Genomic DNA, 27,872 nt, shown 5'->3' on the forward strand with positions numbered 1-27,872 from the left:
ATCCAGCCTGGGGGAAGAAGCAGAAGTCTGCTTGGTCCATTTGTTGCCACCTAGGGTGTGAGGATGTGCTTCTTTGCAGACCCACCTGCTTGTGATGATAAGCTCTTAGCAAGTGGTCAAGCTAAGCCGCCTTTATCCCTCTGTCTCTGACTACTTTGCTTACATCAGCTTGCTCCAGGAGGTAACCTGGTCCACGGGGTCGCTTCCCTCTAACCCTTGCGTTTTTTCTGGAGGAGACTCTCTCTCAGCAAACACTGCCTGCCGCATCAGACAGTGCAGGAAACCGAGCCCCTGCCGCTGTGATGGATGCGTAGCCAGTTCTTCTCCGCAAAACCAGCTGCCTCCTGCCCCTGCGGCAGCAAGCCAGACTGCCAGGTCCCGCTTCCTTCTCCAGGCAGCGTTAGTCAGGCAGAGACGGTGAGTTCAGCTGCTCCTGCTGCCTGCGGGAAGGGAAGGGCAGCTGCCTGTGGCAAGAACAGGCGGCCACTGCCACAGAGCAGTGGGAGCGTATCTGCGCGGGTCCTGCCTCGACAGGACCCTTCCCGCCGTGCTTCTCTACCAGCTCTGTCAACACGGAAACCCGCGGCACCTTCTTACGGGTGTAATTAAAAAAAAAAAAAAAGGTCGTGCTGGCAAACTTGTCCTCCTTCCCCTTGGGTTTGTGCTGGAGGCTTTCCTGCTGGCTCAGGCCCTACGTCAGACTCCTCGGGAATGACGAGGGTGCTTCTCGCCCGGCCGTGCCAGCGCTGCTGCGGTGGTGCGTGGCGGCGGGGCTCGGCCCCCCTTCTTCACAGGGGATGCCGAGATGCGGGGCCGGCGCATCAGACCCGGGTCTGGTGGAGGCCCTTAAGGCCCAGAGGGAGATTTGGGTTGGCGCGGTTCTTCTCACGCAAAACCCGCGGCTCACGGCTGCTGGGTTGGGGATGGCTGACGCTGAGCCGGCCCCATGGCTCTGCTGGAGGAGAAGGGGGGGGTGTCCTGCCCTCCTCCCAGCCGCGGCACCGACCGCCGGGGCCTTCCCGAAGCACCGGCTCTCCGGGAGGGGCAGAGCCGGACCCCGGCTAGCGGCAGCGGGACTACAACTCCCGTCAGCCCTCGCGGCCGCCCACGCTCCCGCCCTGCCTTTCGCGCCTCAACCGCCTCCGTTTGAACCTTGAGCCATGGCGGCTAACCCTGAGGAGGCGGTGGCGGCGGCGTTACCCGAGGAATGGCGGCTTTACCTCGTCCCCACCCGCGCCGCTACCTTCCGTAACTGGCCCTTCACCGAAGGTTGCGCCTGTACCCCCGAGAGGGTGAGCCCGGCGGGGTTAGCGGGACCCGGGGGAGCGGGGCCGGGGTCGGGGCCCGGCGCTGACGGACCCTCCCTCCCTCTCTCTCTCTGCCCGCAGATGGCGGCGGCGGGTTTCGTGCACTGCCCCAGCGAGAACGGCCCCGACGTGGCGCAGTGTTTCTTCTGCTTCAAGGAGCTGGAGGGTTGGGAGCCCGACGACGACCCCCTGTGAGTAGCAGGGTGGGGGGGGGATTTGCCTCGGTGGCAGCTCCGCTCCGGCCGCGTCTTGTGTGCGTGTGTCGTGTTGTGAGCTGCTTTTCTTTCTTTTTTTATTTTCGCTCTTTTTCAGGGAGGAACACCAAAAACACTCTGCGGGCTGTGCGTTTCTTTCCCTTCAGAAAGATCCTACTCGCCTGACGCTGCAGGAGTTCCTGAAGCTGGACAAAGAACGAATGAAAAATGCAATTGTACGTAAGCGTCGGCATCGTGATGTTTTTCTACCCCCCCCCCGTGACGCTGGAAAAGTTATTTAGTTTCTAGTCTTGGGATTGTTTAGCTGGCCCCTTGGTTCTTTACCGCAGTGCTGCCAAAGTGGTTTGTTGCATCCTGACTCGTGCTGGATCAGATGGCGTGTCCCGTCCTCGTTCTAAGCCTTTGCCTTTTGGGACACGCAGCCCGCTTTCCCCCTGAAGCTGAACGATGCTTAACTTAGTGGTAGACAGTAATGTATTGTTTTTATTCTTTGCAGAAAAAAGAAATTTCTCAGAAGGTGACCGAGGTTGAAGATGCAGCCAAGAGCGTGCGTCGTGAAATAGAGAATCTGGTCTCCTAGGCTACTGTAGCTTCTCACTTGCCGGTGACATCTGTCTTGTATGTGTGCTTTGGCACTGCCACTTTGACTGAATGGCTGTGTTTCCCGAGACTGCTTTCAGAATGCCCGTCTCCGTGAGAAGCAGACCGAATTCTCCTTCACTCACCTGAGTCTGTCCGGGAAGTAGCTGGGGTTTGATACACTGCGTACGTAATCTTTTTCTGCAGGGATTCTGCTGTTCTTCCTGTTGGTTTAATTAAGGATTACTACTTGTGGTTTTATTTGTTCTTTTTTTTTTAAGCCCAGCTCTTTCCATTATGGAGATGCTGGTAGCTCTGGTGCTAAAACTGGTGTTTCTTGCAAGAGCTGGCAGGCACTTCCATTTTTATACTGAATATACCAGTGCTTTTGGATACTTTTGGAAACAAAAAGGGGAAGGAGTTTTAAAACTCCTTCAGGGATTTAGGACTGTGGCTAATAATGTCTAATTACACCAAATCTTAAGTGTGCCTGGTATCCTTGTAAACTTCTATTTTTAGTTGGCTGCTGCCTCATGTTGATGCGTTTATAAATAAAAGTTGAAGGCAAAAAAGCAAAGTAATTTTACTCGGTTTTCTGGAGGAAAAGAATCTGACCTTTAATGCAATGAGCTGCACTGAATGCAGTTTTAACTTCAAAGTGGAAAATAAGCTAATCAAAGTACAGCTTGCAGTGCTATTGCTCGAGTGTCAAACTGTCTTAAGTGGTATTTGTCAGGTCTCCTTAAAATGTCCTTGTGCCTTGGAAGGTTTGGTTGGTCCCTCTCCTTGCACAGGTTTGGAAAGGAAAAGAAATCTGGCAGGACAGAGCGCGGTCAGTGAAGAATTGTGCTCTGAACTGTGGGGAAGGAACGGGGGAATCTTGTACAAAATATTTGGCTGTTATGGGGCCCGAGTTGATCGTACGGGGTTGTGAAGTCTGCAGACAGAACTGGACGCGTGCACTTAGGTGCTCCCAAACTCAAAGAACCTCCAGCTCCATCTTGGGGAAAAGGCGGTTGCAATCACACACTGACGAGACCAATGTTCCTGGGTTTCGTAAGTTTGTCCAGTGTTCCCTGTCCAAGCTCACTTGCAAACAATGAAATAACTTCATTATTTCCAGCTGTAACAGCCAAATCATATGCCGATTGCCCTTTTGCATTCTTCTTTTTTATGCTTGCATTGCAGCTGTAAATAAAGAACAGATTGTTTTAAGCTACTTAAATTTATTCCAAGTTACTGGAATAAGTGAAGTGGCTTGTAGGTAAATGTTGATGCAGAGTAACTTCAGAATTTCTGGATGCCTCTTTCTGCAGGGACACAACTGTGAGAAAAGAGCGCTGAGCCTTGGGCAGGCTCTGGCCCTTCACTATTGCCAACTAGATCTGTGCAAGCAGACTGTGGGTAGCCTGCAGCTGAGCTAGAGGCCCAGCTACGGTACCTACCGTAACAGGACTCGGATGCACTCCTCTCCCTCCAGTCCGAGCAGAACTGCCTCATGGAGAGTGGTGTTGTTGTGCCTGCAAAGGAGGAATGAGCAATGTACTTATTACCTAAGGAAACTGTCCTGGTACATGGAGAAGTGGTGTAGCGAATTAAACTAAGGCAAATGACACTAGGAGTCGCGGTGACTTTTTGCTGGTAGGCTTTAGTGTGGTTTATTGAATTAAGCTGAAGTGGATGGGGGAAGGAGTTGAATAGAACAGCAACTTTCCTGACAGAAATTATGAGAAGTCTTCAAAGCTGGCAACTGAAAGATGGACTGTGAATACTATTATCTTTGCTCAGTTGTAGCTTGGGGTTTTTTTTTAAATTTGGCTTTGAAAGTTGCTCCTGGACTACAGATTTGTGGAGGAGGGGTGGGAGGTTAATCCTCTCTAAAACTGGAGCACAAGTGCTTTTTTGGTAAAACTTCAAAAGACCTGAGGCAGAGCATCAGTGCTCACTTACAATCCTGACTGCTGGTCAATGTCAGCACCTTTCTGCACAAGAAGGGAGATTGCTTCCGCGTGCTTGTTAAGGACAGCAACTGTGAGAGCAGGTCGGTCCTCATCGCTGATGCAGTTTGGGTCAGCTCCCTAGAATGCACAGGAGAGGGAAGGTGAGCTGATAAAAGCCATAAAGATTCTCCAGCTTCCACCTTGCTTTAATATTATGTCAATTTAAGTTGGCAAATGGACTTTAGGCTCAAGACAGAGAAATGTTCAAATTGTGTGGTATTGTTTCTTCATGTCTTTTCTGAAAACCTTTGTCATCTCCTAGCTCAAAGCCAGAGTAAATGTGTATAACAAGAGCAGTCAAACTAGATCCCACAGTCAGGATGCACCTTACCACACAGCAAAAAGGAAGAGGTTATGCTTGTTTTTGCAATGCAGGGGACTTGACCCTAAACTATAAAATTAATATATTTTTCTTTCTGTGTGGCCTTGACAAACCCAGAGGAGAATGCCTTACACCCTGGCCAAATAGAAATTTGGGGAGAACGTATATAAATGTAAAATAGGCTGTTTCTTCTCTAAAGTGCTCTTTCAATTTGAAGACAGTCAATTGTCTTGCAAGCATGTTGCCTCCTAAGCATAAAGAAGTTGCATACCAGGTGAATATTCATGCAGTAAATGGTCAAAGAGTTGGAAAGGGAAACTTCAGCAAGCAATAACTTACTTCCTGGAGCAATCGTTCTACTAGGGTGATTCTTCCTTGCCCATTTGGACCTAGTTCTTCTAGTAGTTGTCTGGACTCTGGCTGTGGAAACACAGAAAACAGCCAGTAACATTTCACATAGTGAAAATACAAGTAGGTGGGCCATATTTTGCCTTTGAGTAGAGGTGGAAAATGCACACAGTGGCATGAAAGCAGCGTAGCTGAGCCTCAGTATTACTAATCCATGACCCGTTGTTGGGAATGTCTTTCTGAATCTGAGCAAGTGTTGGATAACCCAGGCTAATATCTCACCATTGAGGTCTTGATTCAGCAAACATATCTGCAGATGATTAGCTTTACATCAATGCAGCTCTCCGGGTCTGTACAAAGATCTGCTCACCACAGTAAAATTAAACATGGGTACAAGTTCTTTGCTATAGGATTAAAGTTTGAAGCTTCCAGAACTTGTGGAAGTATTTTATTTAAAAAATGAATATGTTTTGTCTCACAAAAGTTAGTTTACTAAATCTTAAAACAACCAACAAACAACAAAACCGAAAATCTTTTCCTTTTATTTCTTCCCAGCCTTCTGCCTCCTTTGTCTTCCCTTTTGAAAGCCCAATCACTTGCCCAAGCATTTTTATCTCTGGAGTCGTATCAGAAAGCTCTATATCTTCTTCCACCTGTTGAGTTGGCTAACTGATCCAAGCTTAGATTAATGTATGTTTCCCTTTTGAAATTTTCCATGCCATTACTGACAGTCCATTTAGTAGGCAGTGCTTCCAGGATATTTGGCCTCTAGTGGAAGTAAAGCCTCGCTTCTTGCCTTAAACTGGCCCTCAGCTGTGCTGGCATCTCAGCTGTGCTGGGGAAACTGAGTTGACCTAAAAGCTTGTTGTGTAGATCATCATCTCCTGTCTAGTTTACAGTAGTTCTAGCACAGCCAAGGCTATGTCCTGTGGAGTCAAACTAAGTAGTGAGGTCAAGGGAAGACAATAATGTCTCCATCTGATGTTGCTTCTGAGAAAAACCTGTAACAAAATCAAGTCTGCAACAGTCTTTAGGCCTAATGCTGTGTCAGTAAAACAGAATGGGTCTGAAAATCAGAGCAACAATCTAATTAAGCTCTTAGGAGGAACAAAGTGTAGTTATTTCCAGTTCTGTAATAAATCTCAGTTACCAATGTTCAGGTTTTATATGAAGTTGGACTTTTGTCCCCTTCCCCCGCCCCCAGTCAGCGTTAAAAGCTTTCTATTTTTATCCTTGGATGACCTCCTTCATGTTAGTGCTGCTGTATAGGTAGTTTTTCCTGTACTGGCAGAAGATACGTACAGGGAGCTTATCTTCTTTTTCTGTAAGTGTTCTTGACTTTGTTCTCTTTATTTTGCCTCTTGAATGGAAAAGATTATGATCATCTTTGCCTACCAGAAAAGGAAACAAGTGTTAATTCAAAGCAAAGTCAGTATCCTAGCAAGAACTTGGGGGAGAGATCTGGAAACAATTTATCCACAAAAATATTTTATTTTGTGTTGAAATGAAAGCAATATTTATCAGTTTTCTACAAGAGAAAGTGATGAAATATTTGTTGCAGATCAGACTGGTTTTAACAAAAGGTTTACACTCAGGCAGTCTCAAAAACTTGCTATTTTGAAATGAATATTCAATGAAATGTGGCGTTTGGGGTGTTTGTGTCTTTTTTTAACTAGCTGCAGCTATTCAACAAGCTTGACTCGGATTCATGAATTGTTTTGACCAAAAACCTTACACTTTTTCAATGCTGTTTGGCTCCCAAATGCTTAAGAACAGGACTAGAGGACCTTGAGTAGATATGTATGTCCATTATTTTTAAGAGACGTAATCTACCAATGCGCAGGAGGGTTGATAAGGAAATTACACAGCATGTGGGGACCCTTTGAGCTGGTGCTACAAGAGTGCCTGGAATGACAGTCACATTTGACACTGCAGAAAACCAGCTCCTAGTGCCATGGCTGCCTCTTGACATGTCTCAGACTGGAAAACAAAGTGGATGAAACTTATATGTGAATTGAAGTATGTCGAAAGACACTACAGGAATTTCTGAATTCTAATGCTGACTTTACAACTAAAACCTAAGTCCAATATGAGATGCCTAAAATGCTGAGCTGTTACTGACACCAATGGAAGATGCAATTTAAGCTCCTCTGAAAACCAGGTGTAGAATTAATGTATTTCATCATTTCTTACCTTTGCTAAATGTGCCCAAGCTGAAGTCCCTGGCACAGCTCAAAAGTAGAGATAATATTGACATTTATGGCTCCTATTGTAAAAGAATATGCAAAGCATCTAAAGATTTATCACAAGAATAAAAACACTGCTATGAGCTGTGGCTGCAGTTTACTGACCTCTCCAGCTGTCCTCTAGGGATGAAGCATTCCCATGAGTTTTTGACAGAGTCTGTACATTGCTTAAATCACAACTCAGCTGCATTTTGAGACTTAAAGATCAACTTAAGTAGGTGCAGAATGTGCCAATATATTAGTTTGCCTGTCTAGGTGTCTAACCTTCCAAGCACTACTTCCGTATTCTTGACTACTATGTTTTGTTGTAAAGATGGGGGGGAGGGGGTGGAAATCTCACCAAAAATAGTCTGACTGCCATCCTGTCCATCTCTGACTTCTGTTACAGTATTCAGGTAATGACTGCTGAACTTCACCGGTTTATTAGTATGAATATCCTGTAGAATCATCAAATGCAGGCAGTTAGTAAGATTATCATGTAATGCTGTTATAATCTTAGTAACACAAAACAGTGGTGTTGCATATGAAAAAATATATAGGCTTTTAATATCAGTCTCAAATTAGCCTAAGATAAATTATTATATGTAATCAAACTCTATTTTGAGGGAAAATAATGTAGCATTTTTTTTTCTCAACCTCGTGTTAGGTATTTGTTTTGATTTAGAAAACAAAAAGTGACACAATCTCACTTATCTGGATGAGAATCTTCATTTCATTGAAAGTGTTTCTACCACTTGAGAGATCTGATTAACTCCTCACTTGCAAAATGATGTGACATACCTTTTCAGGCACCACATGGCAAGGTAAGCTTGTTAAGATTGTACACAAGAGATACAGTCAGAATTTTGGATGTCTGAAATGGTAGATTTTCATCTTTGAAAAGCTGGCAATGAATACGTGGGTGGTTTTTGGAACATGGTAATTCTGGATGTAGGGATTTCAGGTGTTTGGATACAGATAACAGGAGCTCTGGCAAACGTTATCTCCAAACTACTGAAAATTACTAAGCTTGTTTTTTAAGAGCACAATTTGCAGACTGAAGAAAACGAGGATCTAAGATCAAGAGCTAAGGGGTGCTAGAATCATCAAACAACATCAGCTGAAAGAAGAATGTTAATATTAATAGCAAACTAATGAAATGCAAGATGATAGCAACATAATGATGAAGTCTGGCTTAATCAGATAAAGATACCTGTTCAGCCAGCTCCAACAGAAAAAGAAAAAGATTCCTTTCTCTGAAGTGATGAGTTAACACCCTCTGAACAAAAGAATTTCTTGTTTAGACCTGAATTTAAAATATATCAGCGTTACACTGACTGGTCTAGTGACAGCTTTAGACCAGCTGCCTAACAACGGGCCTCATTCCCCAAACTGACCTTGTTAATAGCAAGAGCAAAATTCAATGTAATAGTGACTTCATAGTCATCCTCACAGATGCTGGCAGAATTAATCTAGAGGGAAAGAGCAGCCGTTAGTGTCTCTTACAAAAAGTACACAGAAATAGTTTTAGGAATAATTCTTGCTGATTATGTTTATTATGGAGCCAATACACAAAATCACACATGTGGCCTTTGCCTACTTGTGATATTGTAGCAACACTTCCCGTCTAACTGAGAAAGGGGCAGGTGGTATTTTGAATAACTGGAAATATCAGAATGACTGAAACGCCAAATGAATCCAAAAGATGTAATAATGCTACGTTTCATGAAAGTTCAGTCATTCTCCACCCAGATTTTGCAGCTGCATGAAAGGCCGTGTTGTTCTTAGGACTCCTTACTCCTGGAGAACTGGTTGCTGCTTTAGTTGTACCAGTCTGTAGCAGCACAGTGTGTAGTAAAACGTGGGCAACTTTCTATATCAATTCATTGAGACAGTACTGCTGGCAAGAACGACTATTGAAGTTACACAAAAATGAGTGCATAGGGGATTACAAAGAAGTGGAATGAAGCTGACAAGGTTATATTGCAGCAGGCTGAGAACTCTGAGATAAGATTGATTATATTATATTTCTAATCCACATGAAAACTGAAAAAGCAGCATTAAACCCAGATAGTTGGCATCTACTTTGAATCACTTCTGTTACTTTTGGGGGCAGTGGTTTCAAGACAATGGGATGACAAAAGGCCAAGAAGCAGCAGGAATAGCCTTCTCTAGGCAATTTACTGTTTTTCAGGCATATCCTTTTGAATCCTCCAGCAAAGGAAACAAGTTGCAGTGGACCTATACCTCAACTGCACCAAGCAGATATCTCTTATATTTATACTTGTATTACAGCTTCTGAACGTACTGGTGGACCCAATAGGTCTCAGTGGGTATAGCATTCAGATGCAAAGTATCTGATGGAGTGTCAAACCTCCCGAAAGTGTAATCTGCCAAATGACAATTAGCTTTCTGACCCCCAGTATTCACACACTTTTTCTGTAGTTGTTTCTATGTGCTAAAATTGGTTTGGTTTTTTTTTGACTGGTGCATCAAATCAGTCAGGACAGGGTAAGAAATAGTGAGCCTGAACTGTAACAAGGGAAACTTAGGTCAGACACTGGGAAAAAGCTTACCAGTAGCTATTCCAGTTCAAGGAGTTCCTAACCCTACTTCTGCCTGCATCCCACTTCCAGGTGCTTGCTGCCAACCTACTTTTGTACTAGCACTGATGCCCTTTTTTTTCCCTCCAGAGCTATTTTTAGCCTGGGTCAGTCACCGATCCAGTCCACAGGACATTGCCACAAGCAGTTGTGCTGGCAGCACCTAGGAAGCAGTGTGAGGGGATGCAACTCCTTAACCCAGCAGGGCTGCCAGAGAAAGGAATACAGTGCTGCAGCTGAACAGCAAGGGTAATTGAGGGCAGAAATGGACTGCCTGGGGCAATTGTGAAATCTCCATTGTTGATGAGTTTGAAAAGCTTCAAGACGAACATCTGTCAGGAACAGTTTAGGCAGAGTTGATCTTCCCTCAGGACAGGGACCAAATGATCTCTCAGTCATACCAGCCCTATCTTCTAAGACCCTTTAGGAAGAACCTCCAGTTTCCACCTTCTTGCTATCACCCCTTTAATCATTTTAATGCAGTTTGGTGAAATCCTGAAGACTACTTCTCCAGTAAGAAAAGCAATACCCTGTTCCTGTAATACTGGTATAGTTTATACTAGAAGTAGACTATATAGCCAAAGAGAATTGCTGCTATCTGCTGGTATCATCCAGCCCCGAGCAAAGGCAAGCATATCATCTAAATCCCATGGCTAGCAGGGCTTATTTAACTGACCAACTAAATAGATGTCAGTGATGTCTTCTTTTTCTTGATTGTCTGCTGTGGGATACTATAAAAGCAGCTGGGCAAGGGCTTTCTCACTTCTATCACTTCTCTTATAGCTGTGAGGTGAGAGAAGAATAGAAACTGCCACAGGAAAGAAAGCAGAAAAAAATCTTCAGTAAAAGACTGAGCAAAAAATGGAACAACAAAACAAGACAAATTACACACAGAGACAGGTCAAGGTCTAAAGAAAAGGGAGGCATTTATTTTTCCAGTGTTTATCTAGCAGCCACAATAATCTTTTCGTAACACTCCATAGGAAGACATTACTCACAAGCTCCTTCCTACCTTTCCCATTTGAGGTTCTCCGATCAGTGCTCTGAATTCAAGGTTGTTCTGAGCATAGCTTCTAAGGTGAGCACAGACATGATCCAACTGTTTTCTCCAGTAACCTGATCAGAGAGAGTTAAGCAGGAGAAAAATCCCTAAAATTGTGATTAACATTTCTTCTACTCATGTGATGGATGATTTAAAAGATAGCATGTTTTCACAGAGACGAAAAAGAATTTGAATTTTTCTTTAGAAAATCCATCTGATCAAGAAAATGAGAAGCAAGTTATACCCTAAAAAAAGGTAATATACTGTCTAATCCATAGGCTATAATTCATTCCTAGGCACCTCAATTCACAACAAAACCATGTCTCTGAATCGTCCTTGGGAATCAAAACTGGCCCTGTGTGAAGGAGAATCTCACACTATTCCAGATCATTAAAAAAAAAATAATTCTATATTACAACTAAGCAATTGTGCATTATTCAACTGATTTTTAGTTGATTTGAGATCACTGACAGGTACGCCAAATCTGAAAACTGCAGACATAGTAACTCAACCTATACAGCATTCTGGTCTGTGTAAATTACTCCCCAAATAAATGCCTTACAATTATATAGGGGAGAGCATATTAAAAGCTTGAGCATTCCTGCTCTTTTGCCTGTCAGGATCTCTGGGACAGAGTCAGCATTCCTTTATGCTGGTACAGGGCATGAAACATGAGGGACTGAATGCGCCTGGATTAAAAACTCGTCTTAAGCCATTCAGAGTTTTTGCAGCTCCTGTCCAAGTATTTCTGAAGCAACGTTCCATTTTCATCAGAGAAAGAAACAAAAGGACTTGTTCTTATTCTTAAGTGATTGTTATCAGGATCTGGCTAATTTTATTTTTGAGCATACTTATGGAAAGTACAGAGTATGATTTATTTTGTTGTAGATAAATAGTGTAGGCCTGGTAACCTCATTTAACTTACACAGTGAAGTTGCTCTGACCTTATCCTTCCCTTCATGTTAAGTGAAGCTCAAAACAGTAAAAAAAAGCCAAGTCAGAAGAGAAGTGCTGCTGTCTGACTTTTACAAGAGAAGGCAAGTGCACAAGGATTTTTGTGCTTGTAGGACTCTTCCAAGATGTAACTGGTAGAAACTATGACAAACTAAAACAGCAAGTCTTATTTGTCAGGCAGCTTTAAAGAAATATAAAAAGAACGATCTACAGAGCAATATAAATTGTTCCCTGCCATGGTCTCACATGCAAAAACTAATACAAGTTGAAAATAGTAATTAAAAAATCTAAGCTAAACTACTATTTGGTGAGTGATCCCTCCAGGGAAGTCAGTAGTATTTGCAATAAGCTGGTTCATAACTAGCCTAGGTACCCAGATTTTATTTTAAAAAATCCAGATGGCCAGGAATATATTCCTGCATGTTTGACATTTTATTACATCTAAAAGGATTTTTGACAGCACTGATGGAATACTTTAATGCATGCTGTCAATAGCTGATTACACCTATATCACACTGATTTACTGTTTGTTATAGTAGAAAAGAAGAGGCTTCTTTGTAAAGTTTACCTGGTAAATGACAGTGTTACTTTTTTTTTTTTTTTTCTCTCGGCACTATTATGGGCCAATCCTTTATTACCTCTGACTAAATTAAGCTCCCTGACATGTTGAGTCAAGTGTTGTATTTCCTACGGTGATGTCTAAGAGAACATGCCACATTTCAGAACAAGGGTGTAGGAAAACAGATTTCCCTAGTGATAATTTGAAATATAAGAGTGCATCATCTGGATATTTATACAGAGAGTCAAACGGGAATTTCTAACATTCATTAGCAACTTTTTCTACCCAATAGATAAATAATTCTGCTAACAGCCTGAGGAAAAGAGCTAGAGATGGGATTGTAGAAAAGAGCTAGAGATGGGAAAATGGGTCAAAAAAAGTAACTGCTCCTCCAAACCATGGTTTGATGCTGTAGTGATTTAAAATTAATTTATTCTCTGGACTGCATAGCTGGACTGCCCTGTGAGATTAAAGACAATTTTGCAAATTGGGCCATTTATTAGGTCCCTAATTAATAAAAGTTTTCCCAGGATAGTAAAACTAAAATCTCTAAAAATTGCAAACTTTTTAATGACAGCAAACAGTCAAGTGATTCCACAAAGAACTAACTGACCAAACCAGGGACTGTGAGACAAAGTTGTCTGCAGTACTGACACAGTAGTCTGTGCATGGACAGTCTCTGCAATGAGTGATGTAGATGTATTGATACCCTTGGGGGGCTGGAAGATGGGGCCTACAAGAGCTCTCAAGGTTTCTACCAACCCTACTTTTGGTAATCCTGTTACGAATCCCTTTCTCTAGTTTAGTTTCCTTTGCTTCCAAAACTTCTATAATTTATTCCACAACAGCACCCCAAACAAGTTCTTCACATCGACAAGCCTCATCATATTTTTCAAGAGCTATGATCCCCTGTGTCTCAGAGTTTTGTTTAACGATACTCCCAGCAGACATTATCGCAGTTCTAACTGAACTTCATATTGTTGGGGGTGAGAAGGGTGCTGGGAGGTGGGATTGTCATTCAGTGGTTTCTGATTCAAATATAGGACACCTGGCCCTGATCTTGTAGGGTCTGAGGAAATCAAAGTACTAGCAAATTAGTAAGGCTGCACAGGGGTCAGTAACAAAATTTTGATATTGCTGATAGGCTTTCTTTTAGCTATTGATGGAGATCAGCGATTGAATTCTAAGGCACTGCATTTACAAGTGACTGGCAGGAAGACAGACTTGTAAACACATAGATCAGTGTCCTACTGATGGCACATTCCATAGACTATAATCTTTTCAAGAAAAAGCAAGGTCTTACATTGAAGCTTTGTTTAGGAAAAAAAAAAATCAAAACTCCTTCTAACCTTTTCCAGGACTAATGGCTGTCAGGAGAGGCTTACGATCACTCATCTTTTCCAGCTTCTCTTTTTGTGAAATCAGCTCAAGCTGCTTCTTTTCCAACAGTTTGCTAGATGGGTAAAAAAGTCCAACGGTTTGGGTTCCTTTATCTTCTCTTTCTTTTATTTCTGCCCTTGATTTGGGCAAGGAAATAGGAAGAGGCTGCCAGGCAACTTGAGCTTGAAATTGTTTAGCCTGTGGGGGATGGAGGGGAAGGAAAAGTGTAAGTAATATAATTAGATGTAATTAAATGGCTTACAAGCAGAAATTAACTAGAACAGTACACAAAATTGTATAGGAATGAAAAAGCTAGCAGGAAGAATCATTAACAACTCTTGATTTTAATTACCAGTCTGTAACAATGATGCAACTTATCACAAATATTCAAGCAACAGCAAAACTCTTCACCATTGCCAGCAGAATGACATGTATGCTTCTGTAGGACAAAAACTGGCTTTGCTAAGTATCATGGTCTTTCTTAAAACAGAGTTTAAAAACACTGTTACATATGCATGAAAGAATACCTTGTATCAGCAGGACACAAATAATTCACAAGTAATAAGATAAAAGTACTTAGAAGTAAAAATTTTGAAAAGCTGATTGTTTCTCACTTTGCTATTTAGAATAAGGCTGGATTGAGGCCTTTGGCTAAGGCTACTTTTCAGCAGAAAGCAGTTCTCAGAATAAACATATCCTCGGTTTTGCCCTCAGCAAGTTCACAGACCACAACATTGTCTCAAAGAGGAAATGAATGGAGTTGTGCCGATCTATACCTGCAGTGGACTAGCCTTTTAGCTGTGTTCAAACCTGGCTTTGTAATACTGTGTGTCTTACCTCAGAAAACCCCAGCGAGTCCCCGGCATCCTTGAGACTGCCATTCCAAGAACCCACCCTTGATGGGGGCTCTATGTAAACACCGCAGGACCCACAGAAGCGAGCGTATGGATGGTTGCTTTTACCACACTTGAAACAAGTAAAGTAGGATGGAGGAGGTCCAGGCTGGAAAGGTCAATGAAACACTTGTCACTACAGACACATATGACGCATGGTTCAGGAATGATAAAAGCAGTGGCATGAATTAAAAGGAAGTAAAGTAGCACTACCTAAAGCTATTAGATTAGAAATATTAACCAGGATACCAGACTGTTAACATACTGGCAGATGAAAGACAGTAAATCTTCAGATATCTCAGCACTATGCTATGGAGGCAAACATTTTTTCAGACAGATCTAGCATTATGGTATGTTATCTTCTTAACACCTACTTTCAAAAATACTTATTTTCTTTGGCAAAGCCCTGTAATTACTAGTCTGGTGGTCTGATACTGAATATGACTGCAATTCTTTCCAGTTCAATTCTAACACCACCACCAGCACCCCACCGCGAGTCCCCTGGTACAGTACAGGGCCAATGGTTATGTATGCATATAGGGGAGTGTTTCAAATTTTATGTAGACTCAGCTCACAGAAAAAAAAATATTCTCCTTGAGTGTGATCTTAGATTGAAACGTTATACCTATAAAAATATGTGCCAGGGGAAATAATTGTTTACATTGATTGTACCATGCAAAAGCTCTACTGAGCAGCAGCGAAGTACTTGTCTTTACTGAAGTTAATGAGGCCTTCAGCCAAAAAAATTATATACATCATCTCATCTCTGTTAATTGCCTGTATAGGTGATCATAACCCAAAGTAGATACGGGAAAACTTGCATTAGGTTAGCCTATAGTTTAACCTTTGATGGATAAGTTACTTTGGCAGAGTATACGGCTATTGCATCCCAACTGATGCAATGAGCTGGTGCTCATTGACCCATGGTAATTTGTTTACATCTCTAAACCCTTAAGTCACTGACTGATGTGGGGTCAGGATGTCATCTAAGCCCTTCATTTTTCTTCACAGAATCCTATGTGCTCTAAGCTAGTATTTTGATAATAATAAGCTGTGTACTAACTGACAAGAGTTTTGCAAAGAGAAGTTTGAAATTACTGCAGATCACAGATGAGTAAAAACAGATTCGTCAACACAAACACCGAGAGCACGTGCCTTGGCTCCACACCAGTCACAGAAACGTGCATCACAGTGGTTAACACGATTGCATTTTGAGCACGAAACTGTCTTCCTTTGCTGGCTGTGGTAAGGTGGGGGGGTGTCTCCTCCAAACATGGGCTAATAAAATAAAACAAGCATGAGGGAGAAAATACTTCTTATGAAGAAAAGTTCACAAGCCAAATAAGGGGAAAGAGGAAAGCAAGCTACTTTGATAACATAAAGTAATATTCAGTCTAAAAGAATTATTTCAACTTAGAATAAGCAACAGACTAACTTGTTTCTAACCTGTAATTTTTTCATTACAAATCACAGTAAAATATGGTATGAATTAATTTTTAAATATTTTTAGCAGAACTGAGCACAAAAAAAAATATTTCCTTACCAATCGTGTCCTTTTACACTGGGTATTTATTAATATGTCCCCATGTATAAGTACACTTGAAGTTAAGAGGAAGGTAAACTTGTATTTTCAAATCCAAACCACAACAGCTATTTTAATTTGTACCTTTCTTTGTAGTAGTATGGCAGGGAGAGTGTGTTCAGACAATGAGTTTTCTCTCAGTTTGATGTTTGCTACATAAATACTTTTTCACACTCTTTTACCTCATACAAGTTATATATTACCTAGCTTTCCTACTACAATTAACTTATATGGTATGCAAAAGAAAACAGATTTTCTAGCTGAAACATCTAGAGGTTGATTACAGATCCTAGTTAGGACAAATAGGTCTTAAAATGTTTTGTTAGGTTTTTGCCTCAGGGCTTATGCAGTTTATTTTCTCTGCATTAGGAATATGGATAAGGAACAGAACCCAAGGAAAATTATTTTGATTACAGACACCAAAACGGCAAGTGAGCAAACACGAAATAGCCCTATTTTCATCTGTGGCCTGCATTGCAATTTGAACGATGTAACTTGGGGGTTTGTTTGGAAGATAAAATTTATAAGAGCACAAGTCTAAACATGTTCTAAATCTTAATTATTTAATAACAATTAATAGTAATATCAACATTATTACTAATTATTAATTGTTCAGGAATGACTATTGTTATCACTAATTAACCACTATTATTAGTAAAATTTCTGATTACTATTAATAATAATTCAGTAAGAATTTAACTTTCTCTCTTAGCTACTACAGGTCTCACCATTCCAGTCATATGCCTAACTACACATGCAGCTACATATTAATATCTACATTCAGTGAAGCAGTTAAACATATGTTTATCTTAGGTAAATACAGATTCCTACTGAAATTCACTTTGAAATGACACCTCAGTGGCTATACAAGAGACCTTTGCCTCTAGCTACTGGCAGTTTTAGAATTCAGGATGTTGCCAATATAATCAGAAGATTTTAACTTGCAAATCATTATTCTTCTCTCATTTCTGTATTTATCACAACCTAGAGAAGTGAAATGTACCATAAAGTTTTCATACAAGAGTTTTGTCTTCAGAAGTGAAAGTAAAATTCTTCTAAGGAACCAAATGAGCAAGCCAAATGGGAAGTTGAAACCGACAGCAATTTTAGGGGGAAGATTTATTGTTGCTTTTCTCACCTCTGTGCAGAGTCACAGCCAAATACAAGCACAGTAGCTGTATGCACATAGGGGAAGCAGCAAATGGAGATAAGAAAAATAACGTAAAAGCATATTTTATTTTCACAAAATAATTGAAAATCAACAATAATGATCTTCCTGATGTATATACTCAAGTTTTCTATTGCAATTGAAAATAATCTGAACACAAACAAGACTCCCTTGGAGCCAAGACTAGTCATTTTCTAAGAGCCTCCTGAGCTTTCACAATGGCATTTGCAATGCTGACCTCCACAGGAGAAACTTGAAGGTATATGATACACTTATGTTTAGCTGGACATTTGTGATGGAGCATCTGTGGGAGTACTGGGCTTGAATATGCCATAGGGTAGGGATTCTCTGCCTTTGTAACATAGGCACACAGGTATATGACTTCAGTTTTCCAAAGAAAAAGAATGTTATTCTTTGATTTGATTAACTCTAGTACGATTGATGCAAGAAGCCTTACCGTCTGTATTTCAGGCAGTTTGCTTTCACAAGTCACACAGTGTTTATGGTGAAGAGGATTCCCTGTGCCACACACCTCACAAATTACTTTACCCTTTTAAACAGAGAAAGAATATATTTCACATGGTATTTGAAAACCGTGAACAACAATAAGAAGAAGAGGACTTGATCTTAGAAAGTGCTGTGGTTATTCAGCCCTGCAGATAGAAGAGATCCTTCAAGTATGTGCTGTGGGCTTCAGACTTTAGTTAGATGACCATATTGCCTGGTCATCACAAATCTACATATCTTGGTGACATTTTTTTAAAAACTATTGTACAGTTCCATCAGGAGATCCAACATCAATACATCCAGATCTTTTTATGTATTAGTGTCAGTTTGCTTAGTCACTGCACTCACACAAAACAGATAGTCCAGTGTCTGCAAGGAAAATTAATAATAATAATAATATACCATGAGGGTGCCCTAAAAGATCTTAGCATGGTCACTATCAACAAGTGAGTTTCTACCAGGGCTAAGAATAATGAGTCTGATATTTTGACTGTTGGGACCAATTAGTTCAGGTTTGTTTTTGCACCTACATGAAGGTTGTCATAAAACATTAAATTTGGGCCAATGTCTATAATCTATTTTGACATCAAGCTGATAACTGCCTCAGATTATGAATTGCTTTTGTTATCTGACAGTCTTCAGTCAATAGGTTCCTTTCGGCATCCTTCTCTTTCCAAAAATATTCCCTTGCAATTATCACAGAACCACAGGATGGCTCTCTCTAGTATGTCCATGTCTCTTTTGTACTGGGGAGCCCAGAACTGGACACTGTACTCCAGATACAGTCTCACTAGTGCTGAGTAGAGGGGAAGGATCACCTCCCTTCACCAGCTGGCACACTTCCTAAATGCAGCCCAGGATATCATTAGACTTTTTCAAGCAGATCCCTGAAAAGGCCGAAGTCTGCTCTCCTGAAGTCTGGGGCCATGATCTTGTTTTTTGCCCTTGTTCTTTCCTCTCAGGGTCCTGAACTCCACCATGTCACGGTCATTGCAGCCAAGGCTGTCTTTGACCTTCATATCCCCAAGAAGCCCTTCCGTCTCTGTAAGTATGAGACCCAGCAGAGCACCCTTCCTCACTGGCTCCTCTATCACTTGCATCAAGCAGTTGTCATCAATGCTTTCCAGGAACCTCTGGATTGCTTATGCCCTGCTGTGTTGTTCCTCCAGCAGATATCAGGGTGCTTAAAGTCCCCCATGAGGACCAGGACCTGCAAAAGTAAGCTCACTTCTAGCTGTCTGTAGAAGGCCTCATCCACTGGTTCTTCCTGATCAGGTGGTCTACAGCAGACACCCACTACAATGTCACCCATACAGTCATGCGAGTCATCTCTCCATGTCTCTGTGGTCGCATCAAGATCATAGCCCTGCAACTGCATGCAGATCTCTAATTCCTTATATTTACTCCCCATACTGCTTGCGTTAGTGTACAGGCACTTCAGAGAGGCACGCCAGCCAGCATGCTGATTTCACAGAAAGCGTCTGGGGGTGTGCCTTATGGGCACTTCCTTGCTTACATGCAATTGCTTGAGGTGACCTCACTTAAGCCCTGTTTTGTTGATTAAGTATTCCCTTTTGTCTACCTCATTCAAGACCCTTTGCTTGTCAGCCCTGTCCATCACTCCCTCACAGGGCTGCTGGTAACCCTCCCTTCCCCCGTCGTTTCTCATTTAAAACCCTTCTTCCTAGCCCAACTCTCCTGCTGACAAAGACACCTTTGCCCTGTAAGCAACCACTTGTGGACATGCAGTATCAGTCCTCTCCTCCTCACACCCTTTCCTCTGACCAGGGAGATTGAGGAAGGGCCCTACCTGGGTTCCCATACCCCTGGATAGGGAGTATTTTTTAGGGCAAATTTTGTCTAGTTAAGACCACTGGCACTTTTGGATCAGTGACTAAGACTGCACTCTAACGTTGTGGGCATATACCTACCCACTGCTCCAGTCCTGCCAGCCCATGTGTGCTAAGCACTCACAATCAAATGAGGTACACAGTGTAATGAGGACACATTTAATAAACTCCAAATGCTTAGCAATACTAAGGCCATAAATCACAGAATCATAGAATATCTCTCTACTGAACACAAGTGCATGCATTCCTGTCATTCACACTGCTACATCATGTGCTTTTCAGCCTGCCTTCCAGATGTTATGTGGTTTACCTTCAATGATTATTTCTATTCAAGGTGGTTTTAATCCTACTAACTCTTAAAGCTGCCATAATGTAATTACATAAACCCAAGTTGGATCAAAATATTTGTAATGAAGTCATCCGTTAGAAAAATGCATGCCAGGAGGTAAATTACTATTTTGTTGTATTTACTCTCAATTACCTTTATGCAGATGTTGGTTTGGGGCTGCAGCTGTGGAGCTATTGGCGACTCACATACAATGCAAGTGGGTGTATTCATTGGCACAAGATGTCTGCATTCAAGACATGGTGCCATCTGAAGAAAAAGCCACATCACAGCATATTAAGGACCATAATGAGATTATTAAGATTATAATGAGGTTTTCCATATTTTCCTGATTAGAGTCTACATCAGCAGCAAAGTCACTGGAAGCACAGCAACTGACAGCAACAGATGCTGATCTTGATCCTTAAAGATCAAAGGCTATTGAGAAAATATGAAGACAACTGGAAAAAAAATGCTTTACTGACTACTAAAAATATGCCAGAAAGGTACTAAGTTAATTTTCAGTAAATTTAAAATGCTACTATAAAATGTGTGTGGGTAGTTCAAATTCTCCTAATTATGACCCTAATCAAAAGAGGTGCTGAATACTCTCAGTCATCACTTGAAACTACGGCATTGCCCCAGATAGGACAACTTTCTGATGATACAGGAAAAAAAAAATACACAATTGACTTGTTAGATCAAGTTACTATCTCTTGGAAAGAGCTTAGACAAGATAGTTACAGTTACTGTAAAAACTCAGTGCTCTTACATATGCCCACACATGGCACCGTTTAAGGTTTCAGGCATATTAGATGGACCTTCTACAGCTATGACATAGGCACTAGTTACTAACTAACTGCACTAGTTAGCACTGGAGTAAGATGCATATGCAGATTCTGAAGATGCGGTGGTTGTTGTTGCAGGATGAGGAGGAATCTGAATTTGGTGATGTTTCCTGGCACAAGTGAATAAAACACAATTTACTTTTTCATTGTTATACTTATTAAAATACATGGCACTTGAAGCAATCTATGGTTAATTTTGCCCATCATTTAAGAATTACATTGGGTCCACTGCTAAAGGTATTGAACAAAATAAAACAATCAGAACAGAGATTCCCAAATGAAAGTGTGACTAAATAATGGTTTTGCCAGCATTGAATGTGTGATTTGCCAAGGAAGTTGGTTTCTCCAAAGAGGATTTGTTGATTGTTATGATGTTTTGCTGACCTGCGCTCCTTCAGGGGGTGGGAAGCGACGTACTGGCACAGGTGGGATAGGAGATCCACATTCCTGACAGAAGTGAGCCAAGGGGTCAGACAGGCGAGGTGCAAAACAGTATGCACATCTGAAAATAAGAGCAAACTGGCTGAGCTTGTTTTCGTATTGTACTGCTGCATAATAATGATTAATCTGGAACCTGTTGTGACAGGACTTAGGCCATTGATTTCTCAATTGTGGTTTCCAAGCTATGGTGGCCCACCGGACCATGCCCCAGCATCCATGATATGAGGTTCTGGACTCTAAACAGCTTTGCAAGGTAGAAAGCTCTCTGGCTGCTATGGGGTTTCATACTTTCTTCCTCATTATGTGAGGCAAACAAGTCTCCTGACACACAATCTGTATCAGGCCTCACTGCTGCAACATGGGGAACCACTGATGTAGACCACATAACCCTTTCAATAGTGATAAGCACTAACGTTCTGTGAGACCACTCCAGTGAGCAGTTTTCACCTACAGCAGTGAGGGCTGTACTCTAATTTGAAAAGACAGCTTTTCCTCTGATCCTACAGGTGTTAGGAATTTTTTTTTTTTTTTAAGGATGATAAGATAGTTGATAACTGTGTATGGTGCGATATAAATAAACCTATATGTAAAGAGAAAGAATTTTCAAAGCCCTACCTAGATCGCATTCTCATTATGAGCCAGTGTCTGTCTTTGCTTTTCTCATTTTTACAGAGCCCCACATTATTATCAACTTGGTTGCAAAAGGCAATTGCTTGTTACTTTCCAAGGGCAAATATGTTAAGAGAAGAAGTCACTTACCTGAGGAAGTCTGTTTCCCTCTGGATCCTTGCCACCTGTGTGCTTGCTAAGCTTTTCCGGCTAGTCACTGCAGAAGAACTAGCAAACTGAAATAAAGGTAATTCTTTAGCCTTAGTAAGCGAATATTTGCAAAATGCATGTAAGAGTAGCAAAATCAGCTAGAGACATTATTTGAGAAAAACTGCACTGAAATGCATTGCTGCAAGGAATATCTACTACACTTGATTCCCCTATTAGTTGCATTAAGGACCTACAGCTTCTTCCAATAAAAACAAATCAATGTCTTGCTATTTACTTCCAAGACAGCCTTACTGAATATTAAGTTTTAAATATCAACTTGCCAACCTATAGCAATAAATATTTGCTAATTGCAGATTCAATAATGTATTAGAAGAGAATTAGTAGGAATGCAGGCATTGTTAATTTGCTTTGCCTGGTTTTGTCCTTACTGATAACTGTGTATTGCTTTGGGCATTCCTATTCCAGCGTCTCATTACCAGTAAATTTAAATTAGTAGTGTGTAATACAACCAAAGGCATTAATTTCTGAGAGATTATATGAGAATGATCACAAATCTTCACATCTGTATTTTTTTAGAGCTCAGTTCTGATGACAGCCTTTTACAGTTTTCCTCAACACCCCTTTGCTTACCTGTAACGACTCTATTGGTGGGGCTGAGACGGATTCCTCTCTGTACTCTGTTGTTTCCAAATGACTGGCAAGGAGCTGTGGTCCTTGCAGGGACCTGCGAGTAGTCTTTCTTTCTGTTTCCGAGTCTAAAATTACAATCCTGTGATTCCACTGTCATTCACTTCATGCAGTTAACATATACCTTCACATGAATGTTACTTGCTCTCACTTTAAATTCCAATAGCTAAGCATATTTAAAAATGTATTTGACATCCAGATTTTCGGTTCAAATAAACTGCATGGAATTACAGGAAATCAAGCTAGCAGAAACCTCATTCCTCTCTGAAAGAACTTACTTTTGTATTTTTCTCTATTTATGGTTTTCTTCCTTCCCCCATGCTCAGAAAAACCCCAGCTCCTACGAGTAAGTTAATGAGTAAACATTAATACGATTCCCTGCTTTTAAACAGTCTCATTGCCGTTACCATGGAATAACAGGCTTTATCTATAGAGAAAATCTGGGTCAAGCTTTCATTTCTGCTTTGTGTATTTATTTTGGAATCTTACTGCAAGCAAACATCAGTAAAGAACTCCGTAAAGGATTTGCAATCCCATCAATTTAACAGCATTTTCTGGCACAAAGGGAAATATAGACTAGGCCTTGTCATGTTGCTGAGAAATGAATGACATTTTAGTATGTTTTTAAGAGGTAATGTGAAATGTATGGAAGGTAATTTTTGTTCTCTATTTGCAGTGTTGAGCAATCGAAATTGGAATTCCCAGATGATGTTCTGTCTTCTGAGATGGTTTTAAAATTACCCCTATTTTACCAATGATATAAGGGGAAAACTTTACACTATTTTCAACTAAGACAGAAGTCTATTTTAGTTTTATGAAGTTATACTATACCTTGAAAATCTTGGGGTGCTTCACTCCAGGCAGGCTTGATTTCCACATTCACTCCATTCTTCTTTGGGTTTGTAGTAAACACTCCAGCTTCCCTCTCCTAAAAAGTAATTCCATTTGAATTCTAAATGAAATTTTTGGTTTTGCTCTAATCCTCTCTTGCTATAGTTATTTGTTATTTTTTTAAAATACATGATTAAGGTATTTATTTTTGATACAAGCATTTGAAAAGCTTACATTATAAATATATTTTTAAAATATTTGACCTGAATTGGTGACAAAAGACCAGTGAAAAAAAGAAAAAAATAATGTGCCCCCTTGAAATTTTAATATTACAAAAAGGACCAAGGCAGCAAAGATGGGAAAACAGAGAAAATAAAATATATTAAAAGTATAGGCAGTCAAGGTCTAATCTCTAAGTAGTATCATACATACAACATTTTATATTCACACAAGGGGTTACCATTGCTAAAACTTACCTGTGTGGCGATATATTTTAGGAAATTCTTGTCATCATCTTCAAGAGAGAAGAGGATGTTTGGTTGCTTGTACTCTACCAGAAACACCTTTGTTACAACTGTACTCTCCCTGCAGTCCCTGAAAATCAATGTTCACAAAGCTATGTACATGCCACAAATCCATGTGCAGCAACAAGAAAATCACTGATGAACACGGCTCATTTGCTGGAACGTCTCTACCAAGCTTCTGAGCCATTATTTCAGTTGATAAGTATAATCCTGGGCAATACTCTCAGGAACTACTGCTTTGTTTTGTTCTTTTTTTTTTTTTTTTTAAGTTTAAAATGTGCATGATAAGAAGTTACCAATAAAATATACAGATACTTTAATCCCTCAACTTCTTTTACGTATAAAACTCTTGATACTCCTGTGTCTGCTTTCTGGGGTAACTAGTGTTTGCCAGAGTTACAGAAAATAGAGGAGAGCAAGACTTTTCTTCTATTCATAATACCATATTCATTTTCCTAGTCAAACAGCAGGTAGCATGCTATTTATTTGATAAAACAACTGTCATTCTCTACTATTTATTAGATTACAGCAGTAACATTGAAATTGCTGTAAATGCCCAATTTAGGATTTATTGTCATTCTAGAGCATCTATTTAGCACACCTGAAAACGTCTTGATAAAAACATACTGGAAACAAGTGTTAATCTAGGTAGTGATATCAGAAAATACATATAGGTCTAGGTTTTGCAAGTCCCTGCACAGGGAATATAATGTTGTTAGATTCCAGTTTAGACACAAGCAAAGGCTACCTGCAGGTGCTAATAGCAGGGAACAGCAAGCACAAATCCCTGGCTGGAGTGAAATTTTCTGCTCCCTCGCATAAGGGAAAAGATAATGCAACAGATTACAGACAGAGAATTTATGTGTCCTCTCTCTGTCACTAAGCATGAAGTTTGGAGAAAGTCGGCGGCTGTGCAGCAAAATCCAGCTTTCTTTCCATGTATTGTATTTTTACTTTACCCTTGCACATACAACATTGTTACTTAAGCCGTGAGGTTTAGCATTTGGTCCTCCTTTGGGAGAAACTAAGCAAATTCCTGGGAAGACCAACTTCTGTAAATCTGCTGAATCACTAGATGACCCCAGAAAACACCATACTAGTTCCTCTGGCATTTTTAATGATCACGCTCAAAAGGATGAGCTCTAAGTATAGGATATTTTACTAGTTTCTCACCCACAGCCTCTACGCATCATTGGCCTACTTCCACAGCCCAGGAGATGAACATCCGAGATAATAATCCAACTGCACAAACACTTAATGGATAAAAAGTGTTACGAGAAAGTAAAGTCAATGCAACCGATGCAGATCACTTAGATTGCAAACTGACTGGGGAAAGGGGTGTCTCTCATTTGCAAGGTATGGAGTGCTCTAAACAACACGGCTCCAAGCCATGACTGGGATATCTGTCCCTTGCCAAAATACAATTGAAATAAAACAAGATACTTACTTTGTAACCGCCAGTGCCTTGACCATTATTTTCCCAACTGGTAATATGATAGGACCCTTATACTTAAAAGTGTTATGTTCTCCATAGCGAGGTTTCCTAATGAGTTCTGGTTTACTTCCATCTAAAGTGTAATAAATAGAGACCTCGGGTGTATCTGAAAGACACAGAGAAAGTAATTAGCCAAACTGTATTCAACCTGTGAAAAACAAGCTCTATGCTTCAAAGTACTCACTACTGTGCTTGATTTTTCTCACATAAACAAAATAAAGCAGTTCCATAAATGACTGAATGTTTGGGACCAAAATGGTTTCTGCCATGAAAAATTACTCAACAAATGCAACTTCATTATAAGCAATATTTTTCTTCATAAAGTAGCTGTGTAATGGTTTTGTATGAAAACATTACAACAGCTTGTCCATTCTAATGACAGAAAAGATAGTTTCTCCCACAGTGAAAGCTGACATTTCAAAAATTGTAAGGAAAACCTTTGGGATGAGCCTGGCATATGATACTTTCAAGCACTGTTTTTGCAGTCAAAGCGAAATGCAACAGCTTAAGAGCTTGATCTTAGAAGCAATTAAGACTGCTAACATACATGAAATAACTTGTATGTCAATAATATTGTTTGAATGCATAAAATTAAGTGCAAGTGTATTTGACGTATCAAAACACATTGGTTAATTTTGTAAGTTCCTTAAGGAAGTGGGCACTCATAAAAATCATAATTAAATGCAAACAAAAGTATAGAGGCTAAAAATTTCAAATTAACACATAAGAAAAGGTTTTACATAGAGTCAAAGCTCTTATTCATACCTGATTTAATTTCTATGAGAGTATTTGTGTCTATTTCATGTTTAGCCTTCCCTGGAAGAGGGGTTCGAAGTGGTATGACCTGAGGAACTGAGACAGAGCCAGCTGTCATCTTTCTCAGTAGTGATCTTTAAAAAAGAAAAACAAAAAGGCAGACAATAATTTTTCTAAACAGAAGAATGCATTGAGAAATATGGTCTTTTAATGTGATTCCATGTCTTCATTTGTTTCTCTTAAAAGAGGGAACACTGGATTCTTTAAACTGTTAGTTCTCAATATTTACATGATTTTCACATTGAAAAGGAACAAGATTCTAACAACCATCACACTTCCGACTTACTCTCCTGTTTCAGAACTGTAAACAAAGCTTGAGGTGAGCACTGTCGCTTTCATTTCACTTCGGCCTTCCTTGCTCAAGTCTGGTTTCCATGTATTCAAGTGAAACAGCTTTAGCATCATACATTAGTGACACATGGTAGGAGAGAGTAACAGCAAAGTATCTCCACCCTAATCATGGCAGATGTGGAACCAGCCTCTTGTTTCATTGTGGCCATCTGAATACATACAAGATGTCCTGAAAAGGACTAAATCAAGATAACTATTGCTTAAGCTTATCTCAGCTATCGTATGCATTAAGAATATACGTATAAAACAGGTGCCGAACATGATTTATCATAATTTACATAGTCATTATTATGTCACACAATTAAAGAATGAAAAATTGCATTTGGATACGATAACATTTTACTATACAAAAAGATGTACTCCAGATCTTGGGAATTGATACTCAGGGCCAGGAGACATGTCTACACTAGAAGCATTTGGTTTTGTAACCAACCCTTCAATTCTCCAGAAATGTCTCTTATGCTACTCATCAACGCAGACAGTAATGATTCAGCACGGGAGGTGTTTGTAAGTCCACACTCTCACTGGGGCTACGAGGAGGTAAGCCACAGTGCTGCCTGCAGCTGCCCATCTCCTTGGCTGGGTTGCCCAAAGTAGCTGTTCAGTTCTCAGCCAAACTTTCTTGGGCTGCATGCAGTGGCACAGGAGATGCAACGATGGGTGGATCAGATCTTTACCTGACGTGAGGGGGCAGAGAGTATTTCTCCTTAAGGACCCGCTGGCTCTTGGCACACCTGGACCAAAAAAGCACAGAGCCCCGTTTGAGCCTTCTCGAGCCCATCACTGGTAGGACACAACCAGTCCTGCTGGCAAGCCCAGCGTTCATGGCCCCTGCCCCAGCGTGGGCTCTGTCCCTGCCTGCACTTGCCCTGCCAGGTCAAGCCCTGCTTCCCGTCCCCTCACAGCACAGCCCACCACACCTTGCCCCACTCCATCCCTGCTGTACAGCCCCTGCCCCCCTGCTCGATCCCATCCCACAGCCCAGCCCACCCCACTCGATCCCTGCTACCGAGTCCCTGCCCACCCTGCTCGATCCCAGCCACAGCCTTGTCCACCCCACTTCATCCCACTCCACCCCACAGCCTTGCCTCACCCCACTCAATCCCTGCTATAGAGTCCTGCCCGCCCCACTCGATCCCACTCCACAGCCCTGCCCACCCCGCTCGATCCCTGCCCTCCCCACTCAATCCCTGCTATAGAGCCCTGCCCACCCCGCTCAATCCTATCCCACAGCCTTGCC

At 41.1% G+C, this 27,872-nt stretch overlaps 2 protein-coding genes across 4 annotated transcripts; one reads left to right on the forward strand and one right to left on the reverse strand.

Annotated features, from left to right (window-relative positions):
- On the forward strand, window positions 1-2,678 carry BIRC5 (baculoviral IAP repeat containing 5). 2 transcript variants are annotated; one of them, XM_030035902.2, is made up of 4 exons: window positions 1-417; window positions 1,389-1,498; window positions 1,620-1,737; window positions 2,019-2,678. In XM_030035902.2, the coding sequence occupies exons 1-4, from the start codon at window positions 307-309 to the stop codon at window positions 2,100-2,102; spliced, it is 423 nt and encodes a 140-aa protein (XP_029891762.1). In that variant the 5' UTR covers window positions 1-306; the 3' UTR covers window positions 2,103-2,678. The 2 variants fall into 2 exon arrangements, with proteins under 2 accessions (XP_029891762.1, XP_029891761.1); XM_030035901.2 differs by lacking the exon at window positions 1-417 and adding an exon at window positions 1,127-1,292.
- DZANK1 (double zinc ribbon and ankyrin repeat domains 1) lies at window positions 1,986-27,577 on the reverse strand. 2 transcript variants are annotated; one of them, XM_030035899.2, is made up of 21 exons: window positions 27,310-27,577; window positions 26,231-26,355; window positions 25,418-25,571; window positions 23,923-24,040; window positions 23,447-23,543; window positions 22,559-22,683; window positions 21,908-21,993; window positions 21,092-21,209; window positions 20,016-20,129; window positions 17,635-17,727; window positions 15,583-15,705; window positions 14,372-14,536; window positions 13,504-13,732; window positions 10,612-10,715; window positions 8,394-8,468; window positions 7,358-7,454; window positions 6,074-6,162; window positions 4,763-4,843; window positions 4,052-4,179; window positions 3,547-3,621; window positions 1,986-3,289 (listed from the first exon to the last, which is right to left on the reverse strand). In XM_030035899.2, exons 1-21 carry the CDS (start codon window positions 27,456-27,458, stop codon window positions 3,124-3,126), a joined length of 2,511 nt encoding a protein of 836 aa, XP_029891759.1. In that variant the 5' UTR covers window positions 27,459-27,577; the 3' UTR covers window positions 1,986-3,123. The 2 variants fall into 2 exon arrangements, with proteins under 2 accessions (XP_029891759.1, XP_029891760.1); XM_030035900.1 differs by lacking the exons at window positions 1,986-3,289; window positions 3,547-3,621; window positions 4,052-4,179 and adding an exon at window positions 6,965-7,002 and having other exon boundaries at window positions 4,765-4,843.
- Between the last annotated feature and the right edge of the window lie 295 nt (window positions 27,578-27,872).

Source organism: Aquila chrysaetos, chromosome 13, assembly GCF_900496995.4.
Source record: "Aquila chrysaetos chrysaetos chromosome 13, bAquChr1.4, whole genome shotgun sequence".
Lineage (NCBI taxonomy): Eukaryota > Metazoa > Chordata > Aves > Accipitriformes > Accipitridae > Aquila > Aquila chrysaetos.

Coding starts and splice junctions, on each gene's coding strand:
- BIRC5 (XM_030035901.2), top strand. CDS start 1,161: ATGGCGGCTAACCCTGAGGAGGCGGTGGCGGCGGCGTTACCCGAGGAA. Junction 1,293..1,388: donor GCGCCTGTACCCCCGAGAGG/GTGAGCCCGGCG, acceptor CTCTGCCCGCAG/ATGGCGGCGGCGGGTTTCGT. Junction 1,499..1,619: donor GAGCCCGACGACGACCCCCT/GTGAGTAGCAGG, acceptor GCTCTTTTTCAG/GGAGGAACACCAAAAACACT.
- DZANK1 (XM_030035899.2), bottom strand. CDS start 27,458: ATGAACGCTGGGCTTGCCAGCAGGACTGGTTGTGTCCTACCAGTGATG. Junction 25,572..26,230: donor TCTCATAGAAATTAAATCAG/GTATGAATAAGA, acceptor TGTGTCTTTCAG/ATACACCCGAGGTCTCTATT. Junction 10,716..13,503: donor AGCCATTAGTCCTGGAAAAG/GTTAGAAGGAGT, acceptor CTCTCTGATCAG/GTTACTGGAGAAAACAGTTG.